Here is a 14,873-nt window from a genome sequence, read left to right as displayed (position 1 = left end):
TAGTGTCGTCAGGTGCAGCAAATACATACCATAAATGTCAGTACCTGGATGTACATTACAGTTTCACAAATAATATTTGAGGCATCCCTGGCATGAAATGGGTTTTTTATTGCATTGAAAATGTGGTTGCATTCAATGCACAGATGCTCAGCTTTTGAAAGGCTGTTTTTGCAGGGAGATCCCTGGTTCTGCCCTGTAGACCTGATGCACATTAATAGTAGCATAAAACAAGACATGGCTAATGAATGGACAACTACACAGTAAACACAGTTGAGAGGAGGGGAGCTTGACATTTAAAAGAACAACAGAAGTTTTCCTGTAAATTGCAGACTTTTGTAAACTTCTCACTGTGTTTCCCCCACTGTGTGTGTATGTGTGTGTGCGTGCTCAGTCATGTCTGACTTTGGCAACTGTTGCCTGCCAGGCTCCTCTGTCTATTCTACAGGATTCTACAGGCAAGAACACTGGAGTGGGTTGCCATTTCCTCCTCCAAGGAATCTTCCCAACCCAGGAATCAAACCTGCATCTCCTGTGTTGGCAGGTAGATTCTTTACCACTGAGCCACCAGGGAATTTTCTACTTCACATAGCATTTCTTCGTATGAATGCCAATTTCTCAACCTTCAATACACATATTTAGGTTGCTCCCAAGTTTTTACTGTTTCAAACAATGCTATGAACATGCTTCCATGTACATACAGGTGTACACGTGAGCTAGGTAAATTCAGAAGGGTAAAGTTGCAGAATCACAAAGCATACCTATTTAAACTTCTAGATGTTGCCACCTTGTCTTGTTTATGACTGATCATTGTCCTGTATTTGAGTGGCTGCCATGCCACCTTCCCTGGTGGCTCAGACAGTAAAGAATCCACCTGCAATGCGGGTGACCTGGGTTCAATCCCAGAGTAGGGAACATCCCCTGGAGAAGGGCATGGCAAACCACTCCAGTATTCTTGCCTGGAGAATTCCATGGACAGAGGAGCCTTGTGGGCTACAGTCTAGGGGGTCGCAAAGAGTTGGACACGACTGAACGACTAAGCACACACCATGCCAGCTGGACAATGGCGAGTAATATGAGCTCGATCACCCTTACCAGGGCATTGTTACTGTTATTGGATTTTTAAAGAAACAAATCTGTGCTTTGTTGATTCTTTCTAATGTATCTTTAATTAGTTTCTGCTTTTGTTATCTTTCTGGCTGTCCTTCCTCCACTCTTTTTAATAAACACTCATCTTCTAACATGAAAGAGACTTTATTTTTGCTTATATTTATAGTCTGTCTTCTCGTACTAGAGTGCTAGCTTCACTAGAGCAGAGATTTTGTCTGTTTGGTTCATGGATTAGTCCCAGGCCCCAGTACAGTGTAGGCATCTAACAAATATTTGTTAATTAAATCTGTATCTACATCTTCTAACATCTTTAGTCTTAACTTGTTATTCTTTTTAAGTTTTTGAACGGCGTGCTTTGCTCATTAATTCTCAGGCTTTCTTCTTTTCCACTCTGAATATTTAATGCCATAAAATTTCCCCTGAATTTCATTTTATGTATATTTCTCAAGTTCTGAAATGTATTTTTTAATATATTTTTCTGTAGTAGTAGTTGACTAAAAAAGAAAGCTGTGTTATGTACTTTGGCACTACATGAATTAACTACTTAATATTTTTTTTGCTATCAATCACTAATCCTTATAGTGTTGATCTCTCAGTTGTGTCCATCTCTTTGCGATCCCATAGACTGTAGCCCACCAGGCTCCTCTGTCATGGGATTCTCCAGGCTAGAATATTGGAGTGTGTTGCTGTTCTCTTCTGCAGAGGATCTTCCTGACCCAGGGACTAAACCTGAGTCTCCTGCACTGGAGGCAGATTCTTTACCATATGAGCCACCAGGGAAGCCCAAATCCTTAAATCTTTATAAGAATCAAATAAAAAATTGTAATTTAATTGTAATTAAAAAAAAATTCTTCCATTTCTTTTTTGTTTACTTGACATTTATCAGTTATATAGCTTTACTTCATTGACTTGGTTATCTTGAAACTTAATTCCTTCTGGAAAGGCAAAATAAATGCTTAATTCTTTCCCTTAGTCACTCATTTCTCAAACAAAATTTGTGTTTTGTAATTAATAAACTTTGTTTTGTAAAGCAGTTCATAACAAAATTGAATGGATATCTCAGAGAAGGTGTTATATAGCTCCTTTAAATATACTAGTGAGTTTTTCTGCCTTTCTTTTTTTTAGTATTATGGAATCACAGGTCTTCATTAATTCAGTGTGTTTCATCTGCCTCAATCATTATTCTTTTTAATGTTCAGATTATCACAACTTTAGCCAGTTATTGACCCCTCATACTGGCTCCTACATCCTTTTATATACCATAGCCCATACATTTTTGAATTTTCTTTATTTCTAGCTCAAAAAATGTTCCACACTCTGCTTATTGCTTCCTGTACCACAGCTGGATTTAGCATTTCTCCAACGAATTACCTTGGTTCTTCTTAGTGAGGGGTTGTTTTAGAGAACATGAACCAGAAGTGCTCATTGCTACTGGGGTAACACTGTTTCTAAGTCATTCCAGTGGCCGGAGTTCACACACACACACACTCTACATAGTGATTTTAAATTGTGAGTACACTTTGATATTTTCAGTTCAATTTTAACATCACATTTATTTTTAGCAGAGGTACAATTTTACTTACATGTTTAAAGTGCCATGCTTACAGTGCCGAACCTTCAAAGACTAAGGAAATAGGGCTTCTATTAATCCTTGAAATCAAACAGTGAATATATACACTTACAAACTAAACTGTACTAATCCTAAAATTCAGCTAACCCAGATACAAATATAAATAAAAGACTCAGCAATAGAGTTATTTTTATCAAGTACTCTTTATTCTAGGACTAAGGTACTCGAATGAATTAAAAGATCAGAACAAAATAAGTGAATACAAACATTATCCATTTTAATGAAACTTATACAGTTAGAAGTATGACTGATGCGCTAGAGCCTCAACTCAGAACATGATAATAAAAGTTGTGTAGGTAACAACCGGATGAGATTTAAATGAACTGCTTTCATCCATCTTAAGATTATTTCACTGACTCAATGGACTTGAGTTTGGGCAAACTCTGAGAGACAGTGAAGGACGGAGAAGCCTGGCATGCTGCAGTTCATGGAATCGCAAAGAGTCGGACACAGTTTAGCAACCGAACAACAGCAAGATTAATTCATAATGGGCACTATTTTAGTTCTTATTTCTAAAGTAAGAAATAATGATGGTGAAATATATTACTAAAATTTATGCTACCAACATGAAGAGCATTAGATTTTTTTGTTTCCCAAATCACATTATTTACACTTGTTTTCCTTGACCTCATAACTGTCTCTTTTCTCTTACACTAAAAGTCCTTATTTCCAACACTGGTTGGTGTGATTGCTTATTTGTTTTAACCCACATTTAAGGAAAATAGCTTGAAATGGCAAATTGATAGAAATACACTGGTAAATATTGTTTTTGTCCTTTCCCCCTTTACAGCACTGGGGTGCCCACTCCCTAGCTGTTGAATTATTTATTGGCTGCTGATGGCTCAGAGCTGCCCTATTCTTCCGAGAGCTGCCATCAGCAGAATGCCTCAATCAGAAACTTGAATCCTCCTTCATTCATCTCTTCTCATCTCCACACTCTCTTCTACCTCCAAAAATATGTCTCCATTCTCTGTTCTGCCCCCTCTGCTGCTGCCATCTTTCTCCAAATTCCCTGACCTGCTATAGTAACCACCGTACTATCTTCCACTTTTGTTCCAGGCAAATCCATTCCCTATACAATTCTTAGCATCACCTTCAAATAAAAGCAAAGCAGGTGATATCACTCTTTGACCTCCCACCTGGATTGGAGTAACATTCAGACTCTTTTTTAAAGCTAATTTTTACTGGAGTATAGTTGCTTCACAACATTGTGTTAGTTTCTATTGCATACAGCAGAGTGAATCAGCTATACACATGCGTGTGTATGTATATATGTGTATATATATATATATGCACATATGCCCCCTTTTTTTGGATTTTTTTCCCATTTAGGTGGCCACAGAGCACTAAGGAAGGTTCCCTGATGTATACAGTAGGTTCTCATTAGCTCTCTATTCTATACATAGTAGTGTTAGTGTATAATTTCAATCCTAGTCTCCCGATCCATCCCACCACCACCCCAGCCTCTATCATAACTTATTTTTTGTATCTTCAATCTTTTCTTATACCACTTCTGTCCTCATTTCAGCTTCCCTCCATCTATGTGGACCCTCAGTCAGTCCCTGGAATACTTAAACCTCTTTGACATCTCATGAACTTTATACTTGCAGTTCTGTTTGCATGTGACACCCTTTTTGCAAATCTTCACATCTTCTGGTTCTTCCTCAAACAACAGGCCTTAGCCTACATATAAACCACCAGAGAGGCCTCCTCTGCCACCTTGTATGAAATAACTCCATCCTCATCACAGTCACTCTCCATCACATTATTCTCTTTATATTAATTTTTACAATATATAATTACTTTTGTCTACTTAATTGTTTACTTTGTTACTTATTTTCTCCACTAGAATATAAGTTCCATGAGGGCAAGAATAAGATCTTATGTTCACTCTTAAATCCCAGTGCATAGCTCATTTTAGAAACTCCATACATATCCGTTGAATAGATGGATGAGATTTCACAACTTCCTGAAGGGTTCAATCTAGGGAATTAAGGTCAAGATTGGAGACAAAAAGGTTGATTACTCTTAGCTCTGCCTCTGGCTTCTGATCAATGGTAAACAATTGGAAAGCCCTTAGAAGTACCTAGTTGTAAGGATGAAAAACAGAAAATCAAAATGATCAATGTCTGCTCCTTACTCTGCTGTTCTTTATATCCGACACCAGTGGCATAGTCCTAAATAATTGTGACATGCTCATGGTTTACAGGAAGTGTTCTTTAAGAAAGCAACAGCAAATGACTAACACTTTCCAATGGAAAATCTTTGAAGTTTATCTCTAAGAGTTGCTTTTAATATAGGAAAATAGCATAGAGTTTTTGATATATTTGAACTGATGCTAACTCTTTGTATAATGGGCTCCACACACTTAAACCTCTCTACCAAAGTGTTTATCCTTTATTATATAGATCTACAGTACTCTTGGAAATATTTGATGCTTCACTGAAAAGAAAATTATTAGAAGTGTAGTACAGTTGTTTTCACTTTTCTAATTCTTATCTGAGATAAACAGTATTTCAAAAGAAGTTTCAACTGACATGAATTTTATTATATAAATGTAAACTCAAAGCTAACTCTAAAATTGAGCAAAATCTGTTTTCTTAAATACATGTGTACTTCTCTTCAAGGTCACATTTTCACTTTCACATGGGCTTGTTTATGACAAAACAAAGTGAAAGGACAAAGAGAGTAGATAGCCATAAAAAACTGGTTTCAAGGACCCTTCCGGTGACAATTAAGGAGGAAGGGGAAAAAATGATTATCAGTAGTTGGGAGTCCATTTCTAGAAATAGAGAGGATTAGCTAAAATTAAATTAAACACATACCAATAAAAGCAGATAATTAAAAGAACAAAGTCTGAGAGACTAGATCTTTGATTAATGAAAAATTATATAGTGGTCTACTATAATAAAAAGTGAATATTAAATTTTTCAGGATGTGAACTGGTTCCAATACTGTGACTACACTTACTGCCAATAAAAGTGGGCAATCATGTCTACCTCATTAATGAACATTTCAAAGAATTCTAGAAGGATTTTTTTTTTTTTAACTTGGGTACTTTAAGAAAATGGGAACAACTTTGAGATTCACACTAGTGAGATGAAAGGGCTTTTAAACATTTAGTATTTAGTTGGGTAGATATTCAGGGAAAAGCAGATACTCTGGGATAATTTTCTTTTAAGTCATAATCTGGTGAGTTGTGAGCAGGTGTATGGATTGACCCTTGTTCTCCGTGTCCACCCTGGAAGCCAGCATCCCATGTTCTTACTACCTGGAGTCCCAACTTCATGAAAAACACCAAACCTCTCTTTTCAATCCCTTCAATTGCTTGAAATCCAATTTTTCACTCCCAACACTCTTCTGGCACTGTATTTGTAAGGTCCCCATTGGCCCACCAAACAGGAAATTCAATATGTGGTGTTTCGTCTCTGGCTTTACCAACTTCCCTGAAGTTCTTACTCCAGTTGACCTTGACATGCTCTCTCTCCCCAGGTTGTCCTGATACCTCCCAAACTCTTCATCTTTCTTCTCTCTCTCTTTGCTTTCTTTCTCCTTGTTTTACACACTGTCCCTTGGTAATCATATACACTCACATAAATCCAGATACCGTTATCTATGTCAATTTTCTTAACCACAGTTTGCTTAAATTCTCAGATAATATTCTGATTCCAAGAAATTAAATTTGAGCTATTTGTAATTATTTTTAAGATTATTTTAGCACTTACCTGTGTATTTCAGAACTAACCGTTTTGATATAATAACCAAAAGTGTCATTCTACATTTTCTGCATTTATTTCTTTGTTTACTTTTCTATATTTAAAAGCTGCAGTTTTCTGAGTTGCATTTTCTCCATGCCTCTCATAGGAAATTGAGTTTATTATGTGTTAAGGTATTTTTTAATGTTTGAAATCTAACTGCTAAAGAAGATAGAAAGCATACACAAACTTGTAGTAAAATTTTATACCAAATTTAAGTAAGAGGTTTGAATTTTAAATATCATTTGATGCTATTTATAATAGCTATTTTAGATGCTATTTATACTAGCATCTAATTCAAATTGTATACAGTCATTGCAAAGAATAGTGCAGTTTATAAATATATCATGTGTATGCGTGTGCATGCTCAATCACTCAGTTGTGTCTGACTCTTTGCAACCCCAAGGTCTGTCACCCACCAGGCTCCTCTAAACATGGAATTTTCCAGGCGTGAATAATGGAGCAGATTGCCACTTCCTTCTCCAGGATGAACCCAGGGATTGAATTCGAGTCTCCTACCTTGCAGGAAGATTCTTTACTGCTGAGCCACCTGGGAAGCCCATAAATATGTTGTAGTCCCAACAAATTGAGAACCACACTGAGACATTTCTATGAGTGTAACAAATATGTATCATTGGTTCATAAATTCACTTTTGTTTTTTTTGGGTAAAATAAATTTTAGTCAAAGTCATATTAAAAGGAACTCACAGTCAGTCCTGCATTAGAAAATGCAAGAGGTAAGGGTAAGAATGCTTAAAGAGTAGAAATTGCTATGAATTTTGAGATCATACTAATTTATCCTGAACCTAATGAATTCTATTAAAATTAAAAGTAATAGTTCGTCTGCAGTGACCAAGACTAACTCTAAGAGATTAAATCTGATGGCCAGGAAAGAGAGTAGCGTGCAGTTTGCCTGCAGGTAAATTGCCTTGTGTGAAACTAAAGTCACTAGCGAAAGCAATTATTTTCTATAATACTTTCCCACCAGAGGGTAACTGCAAATGATACATATAGCCAACCAACAACTAAAAACAGGATGATGTAAAATGTCTTATTATCCATAAAATGCTGTAACTGTGAAGGTAACTGAATGATATTTGTAACAAACCAACACTAAAAAAAAAAAAAAAGAACATGTTTTATTATTGATCTAATCACAGGCATACTTATAATGGTACTTTGAATTGAGTTGAGGAAAATCTAAAACTGTGGAGTAACTGCCAGCAGCGTGAACTGGAAATGTTTCTCACCTCACAATGTGGGTACCACATACAGCAGAGTCACGCGTGAGAGGGTCCTCCACTGTCCTTGCTCTGGGGGCTCCCATACTGGTTTTCAGGACCAGCCACCTAGAAATTCAAGAACTTTACATTTCACACCAGTTTCCTGTAAGTTTGCAGAGTTCCAAACCCGATGTCTCGTACTTAGGAGTGTCGTACGCCACTCAGGTGAGGCAGGTTCTCTAAGTAGCACAGGTCTGTACAGAGCATCATTTGTGGGTGCACAACCAGTGGGTGGCCCCTTAGTGGGTGAACAAGGACCATCTGTGGTACCCACTCAACATGTCCCCCTGGCACTAGTGACGACAAGCTCGCTGAGAGTGGAGGCTGGGAATGGACCCACTCTCCGGCCCTTGAATCCTCAGTTCCCCAGCAGATCCATGTCCCGGTCCACCAACTATGGTCAGTAGGCGCCCTTGCCCTCTGTCCATCCTCACCCTTCCTCCTTCCTGCTCCACACCAGCAACTGTAATCTTTACTTTATCTTGGCTCTTGGGAGCCAAGAGTCAGGTTCCTCATCTGTTCTTTTTAAACTATTGTTTATGACAAAAACATTATAACCTTAGTCCTTGTAGGTGACACTCTGCAAATACTAAAAGGCCTCTCTTGAGGTTTAAACATCTGCACAGATGTCTCTGTTAAGAGTTTCCGGAAGTCTGTTTTGATATGGAAAAGTCAAGGCTTGCCTTCTTTGTTCTTTTGCTTGGCTGTGGTGGCATTTTCTGAAAACAACTAAAGAGGAAGGAACTAGCTCCCTTCAGGGTCTGAGGAATTGTAAAGGGTTGGGCAGGGGAACATAGGAATGGGAAAATACCACATCACAGCTGAAAGTGCAGACCACATAGGATCAAGTTCCAGGTCTACCACTACATGCTGTGCTGTGCACTGTATTGCTCAGTCATGTCTGACTCTTTGTGACCCCATGGAGTATAGCCCGCCAGGCACCTCTGTCCATGAGGATTCTCCAGGCAAGAATACTGGATGGGATGTCATGCCCTCCTCCAGGGGATCTTCCCAACCCGGGGATTGAACTCAGGTCTCCTGCATTGAAGGAGGATTCTTTACTGTATATGAGCCACCAGAGAAGCCCAAGAATACTGGAGTGGGTAGCCTATCCCTTCTCCAGGATATCTTCCCAACCCAGAAATGGAACCAGGGTCTCCTGCCTTGCAGGCAGATTCTTTACCAGCTAAGCTACCAGGGAAGCCCTACCATACATAGGAAGTTCTTTTGATTTATTTATTAGTGAGGTTGGGCACTTTATTTTTCCTTTCTGTGACCAACTTTCCTCATCTGCTTTAATTTTTTTTTTTATGATTGCTATACAACAACTACCACGAACCTGGTGTTTTAAATAATTTAAGTGTATATTCTCATAGTTCTGGAGGCCAGAAGTCTGAAATCAGTTTCACTGGACTGAAATCAAGATGCTGCCAGGGCCGGGCTCCCCCTGGAGTTTTAGGGGTAATCTTCTCTTGTCTCTCCCAGCTTCTGGTGGTGGTCAGCATTCCTGTGGCCACATCGCTCCAGCTGTTGCCTCCATGGTCACCCTGTTGTTCTGTTCTTCCTTGTGTCTAGCATCTCTTTGCTTCCCACTTAAAAGGAGACATGTGATTGTCTTTAGGGCCCATCAGATAATCCAGAATAATCCCCCCATTTCATGATCCTTACCACAATCATAGCTACAGAGTCCTATTCTTGCTGTATAAGGTAAAATTCACAGATTCCAGGGAGTTGGATATCAATGTGATTTGGGAGAACCATTATTCAACTACTGTAAATTAGGATGATGATACCTGCATGAATGCATAATATATAGAAAGTGCTTAGAACAATGTCTCACGGGCAAAAAAACTCTCTCAGTACATGTTACCATGATGGTGATACCAGTGGCAACGGAGCAATGAGAAAACAGAGAAGAAAATTCCAATGTGGACAATATAATTGAAGGGAGGGGTGGGATGAATTGAGAGATTGGAATTGATATATATACACTACTGATGTTGTTTATGAAATAGAGAAGTAATGAGAACTTACTATATAGCACAGGGAACTCTACTCAATGCTCCGTGGTGACCTAAATGGGAAGGAAATTCAGGGAGGAGGAGATATATGTATACATGTGGTTGAGTCACTTTGGTGTGCAGCAGGAACTACAACATTGTAAATCAACAATTGCCCAATAAAAAACTAAATAAATAAACATGAATTTTTAAACAAATATATCATCCCTGAATTTTCGATGTGTGCTAACCTTAAAATGTTATCATTCAAAGAATTACATCTCCCCAGTGAATAACTATAACCCATATGAAAAATAAGCTATTTCATTCACATGACACATGCAGTCATGTTAGGTTCCTCTTCTGTCATTCTTTACCTGAAATTTATGGAATTTCATTCATCGTGAATTCTTCCTGAGGTGAAAGTCGAAGATGTGATGTAATATGTCTGTCTCCTTTCTCTGTCTTGTCTCCTGCCCGCCTAGGATACTGATCTAATGACATTCAACATCTCTGTGCACCGGTCATGGTGGCGGGAACACGGGCCCGGCTGTGTCCGAAGAGTACTGCCCCCGTCAGCCCACGGCATGACGGACGATTACACATATGTCTCTGTCACCGGCTGCATTGTTGACTTCCAGTACCTGGAGGTCATCCACAGTGCCGTCCAAATCCTACTCTCTGTAAGTATCACGTCTGTGTCATTGTCAGATCTGGACTCTCTTTAATGTCATTTTGTATCTAAACCTTCCATCCATGCTCTCCTGGTAGGTAATGCCATAGATAAGTACACAGAGAACATCCTTTAAACAATGGAAATAACAGTAATGATGCTAACATTTGTTATGCTTGATGGCAGTTTATGTCTTTTTCCTCTTGGTATCCAGATATTTTTTTTTTAGAACCAGTGAATTGGTATAGTTTCTAACTTGAGATTCAAGCCACATAATTCAGTGGAATAGTATCACTGTCCTCCAGAAATGGTGACTGTCCATTCGGTACCATGGGTTCTTTCCCTAATACACTTGTACTACTGCTGCTACTCCTAATGCATTCTTTTACTAATACCCATGCATTCTAGAGAAAGAAGGATGGAAATATGCCCAATGTCTTTCTCAATCTAATAAACCCCATATTTCAAATAATTATTCCTTAAGAAAACAAAATTCCTCCAGAGAGCCCTATACATTTTAGTGCCTAAAATTGGTTGTGAGGATATAGTTCCATGTAGAGAAATAGAGAGGAAATGGTTTGACCAGGGCACACAAAGCCTATGGGCTGGGAATTCCTTAAAGATATTTTCTTTCCATCAGACCGCCCCACCCACAGTTTGATCGCACTGTGGAGTGGAATTAAGTTAAGGTATATACCTTAAATTCATCAAGAATTATTTTTCCTTGAGATCCAACAAGCATTTGGTGGTTTTTTGAGTCAATATATGATAGAGTCATTCTCATAATGCTTTTCACATGAACCAACCATCCCAGTTCTTCTGTTCCAACTGGTTTAGAGTCAGAATAAGAGATTCAGGTTCAATAATAAATAAATAGACGATAGAAGTGTAAGAGGTGTATGTCAATGAAGAATGGACTTGGAATTATTTACAGAAAGAACTTTACGAGTCCTTGTAACACTTTCTGTAACCATTGTCTACTGCTGTGTAACAAACCACTCCAAAATATAATTACTGAAAACAATATCATTGTGTTGCTTTGAGTTTTGTGGGTGAGGAATCTAGGCAGTTGTGCTTCATAGGATACTGGCCAGGGTCACTCACGTAAACTTTTCAACCAGGATCTCTGTTGGGGTTACACTATCCTAGATGTCCTCACTCATATGTCTGGGGCTGGCTGTTGACCCACATTCTCCTCCACATGGCTTGTCTTTTCGCAGAAAACTTGAGAGGCTTTCTTACAGCCAGTGAGCTGGGTTCCAATAAGAGAAGCCCAACATGCAAGCATTTATCTAGCCTCTTCTTGAGAGTAAAGCCTACTAATGTCCCATTGGCTGCAGCAAATCATGTGATCAAGCCCAGCATTATTGTGGGAGGGGCCTCTAGAAAGGTGAACATACTAGGAGTCGTGGCTCATTTGGAGCCATCAGCATACTAGTCTTACCCTCCTTTATAGAATGTATTAATTATTGTTCTTTAAACCACATATCTTAAGGTCTAAAACAGTATTTTAGAGCATGTTTGAAACACAATTTTCTAGAAAGACTAAAGACTTCAACATAAAACTCCAAAGATCTTTTAGTGTCCTAGTTCAATGAAAAGCAAATTCTACACTGAATTCAAAGAAAGAGGTTGGACCTCAATGATAAGGAATTTCTTTCATAGATGTAACAGGGAATCTGATTATTCTTGGCTTCTGTATGTTTGTTGTCACTTGTCAATATATCAATCTTTCTGTATTCTCTGGTCTTTCTTTACTCTCCTGGAAGTTACCTATGGAATTGTGGCAAAATATATGTTTAAATCTTTGAATTTAAAAAAAAAACATGGAGGCAAATTTTCTTTAAAAATTTTTCAACCTATTGTAAGGTGAAACAGTACTCTATCATATTTTATATTCTAAAGGTTCTTAGTGATTTTTTTAACATTGAAACATTTTTCTAGAGTCCTTCATATGTGAACAGATTCTCCTTTAAAAAATTCACAGAAAATTGCTAAACCATTTTGTGGAGTGATGGCATGATTTCCAAGTTTTCCTAAGGCAACAGAATGCTGTAGAATCAAAAAGTCATTTCTCCATAGTAACTCCAATTCAAATGAACAGCAAGGTGAAAGTATTTATTTGATAAGAAACTGAACTGACACATAGAAAACTACATTAGAGAAAAGCACTAAATAAAGTGTATGTTGCCCCCTAAAAGTACTTGTCATTCATGAATCAATTCCTTGGCATATTAGTTTAGTGAACGTTCAGAACTGTCCACCTGCACACATAATCCTCATTATACTGTTCAGCCTTCCAGCAGTAAAAATATTAGCTGCTGATTTCTGACTTTTTTTGTGTAATATACCTGCCAGACAACAATTTCAATATTTTTTCTTTTTTATGTTAAAATGAAATGTATCCTGACTTTGTCTCACAGCAATATAATTATGTATTATTGTTGTGGTTGATTGCATATGGTTTTCTTGTATTTTCCATCTATTTCATACAAACATGTTTACAATGATTAGAATTGGGATTTTTTTAAAAAAATCCAGTGATATGGAAATACTTCCTGTATCAGTCACTTAGCTTGTGCTAAATGTCAGTCTTATTACTGGGGAAAAATAAGGAGTGATGGTTGTAAGATTGAACAGCCTGTGCTGCTTGGGCAACTGCTAAGTAAACAGGCAAAGGACTCTGACATGCGGCAGAGTCCCAGAGGCCTTACTGCTTCAAGGGTTACCCTTACAATTGCTGGAGGTGCCAGAATATCTAGAAGTTCATAGGGAAGAGCCAACAGAGGTGGCTAGGATGGTGCAGGAGGGTTTCAGGGCAGCAGCTCTCTCTGGCAAGTTGAGATGGAAGTGTTTGAATAATCTACCCATGGATACAATTCTCCTCCCCACCCCCAACTCTTCATCCACTGGCCACAGTCCACAAGGAGACATCTTTCTTCCAAAAGTTCCAGGATAGGTTTATATAGATAATTAAATAGATAATTAGATAGATCAATAATAGGTAGATAATTATATAGATAAATAGATAATTAGATAGATATAGATAGTTCATTCACTTAATCCAAAGAGATAAAAATGTGTGCAGTGAAACTCTCCCTCCTACCCTTGGGTCCCCACTTGCCTGGATCCCCTATCTCTGCTCCCCACTGGGCAACCCAACCCATTGTGTTTTGTTTGTTTGTTTAGGGTTATGCCTAGGATTCCAGAGTGTCTTTATGTAAATATAACAAAATTTGATTCTATGTTCTTATTTGCCCCACAAAAGACTGCATATGATATGCACCTCTCTGGAACTTTCCATTTTTTTTACTTATTAGATATTTTGGAGCTATTTTCATATCAGCACGTCTCTGTTTCATTGTTTATTTTAATGGCCCCCTATTGATGGACACTAGTATTGTTTGACCTCATCTAAATATAATGATTTGGGGTATATATAATATATACAATATATCTAACATAATATATGGTACATAGTATAACATAATATCAATTGTGCATCATAATTATCTATTTCGTAACTGTCACACACATGTTATACTAAATAACTGTGTGCATGTGTCACTGAGAACATTTCCTAGTCCTGCCCAGCTCATGCATTCCCAGGATGCACAGGTAGCCTGCCACATGAGCACACCATTTAATAGTCACTGAGTCTTTGGTCTGTCTACCTTCCAGAATAAAAGTTCCTTGAAGGATGGAATAGTGTCCTTTTAAACCCTGTTCATTTCCATGGTCCCCATGACTAGCAGAGCGATGGCACTAAATATTTATGAATACTTGTGAATATGTATGAATAAATGACCAACAGACAAGAGATTCCAAAGTCTGAAGTAAGTAAACACAACAAGAAGAATTCATTGATCAAGAACTGGCATGGATGAATGCACAGACAAAATGCTGGAGCCAGAGAGAAGATGCTGATCATTTGGAGGCACTATTACATCTTCGCTATTACTGTACACTTAGTTATTACTAGATACACCGTCTTAGTGGACTGCCCAGTTCCGAGGTCAACAGATCAGTAATAGTGAATATGTAATCTAAGGCACTTGTTAATTTTTACGATTCCTTATTTGTGGCTAAATAGATCCATACAATATTTATATTAACTATTGAACAAGGTATTTTAAAGGAGCTCATTTTTATAAATAGTAGACAAATGCTAATCTCTAAACCTTTAAAACTCAACCTTATCTACATCTCGTTAAACTCACCTTGTCCTCAACTCTTTTGAGCTGATTTTATACACATATTGTCTGGAACCCTCACTGTCAAGATATTCTGCTTCATATCTGATAGGTGACGAGGCTCATTCTCTAACGTCTTTGGAGGTTGTCACCAGGATCAGAACTGGGGATCAGAGCACCCTGAGAATAGGTTTTCTATCATGCCCGTGTTCTTTGCATGGCGTCTATCTAG

General features: G+C 38.0%; 1 protein-coding gene across 1 annotated transcript in view; it reads left to right on the top strand.

Moving 5' to 3' along the window:
- The window catches only part of NKAIN3 (sodium/potassium transporting ATPase interacting 3), a 508,353-nt gene that overhangs the window by 368,280 nt on the left and 125,200 nt on the right, over nt 1-14,873 (top strand). Inside the window, exon 4 of the mRNA XM_081504335.1 lies at nt 10,261-10,458. Coding sequence (XP_081360461.1) covers nt 10,261-10,458 — 198 coding nt within the window. The remainder of the gene's footprint in view (nt 1-10,260; nt 10,459-14,873) is intronic.

The sequence above is a fragment of the Giraffa tippelskirchi genome, chromosome 6, assembly GCF_054371585.1.
Source record: "Giraffa tippelskirchi isolate mGirTip1 chromosome 6, T2T-mGirTip1v1.2.pri, whole genome shotgun sequence".
In the NCBI taxonomy this organism is placed as follows: Eukaryota; Metazoa; Chordata; class Mammalia; order Artiodactyla; family Giraffidae; genus Giraffa; species Giraffa tippelskirchi.
This window is presented reverse-complemented; position numbering and strand designations above follow the sequence as displayed.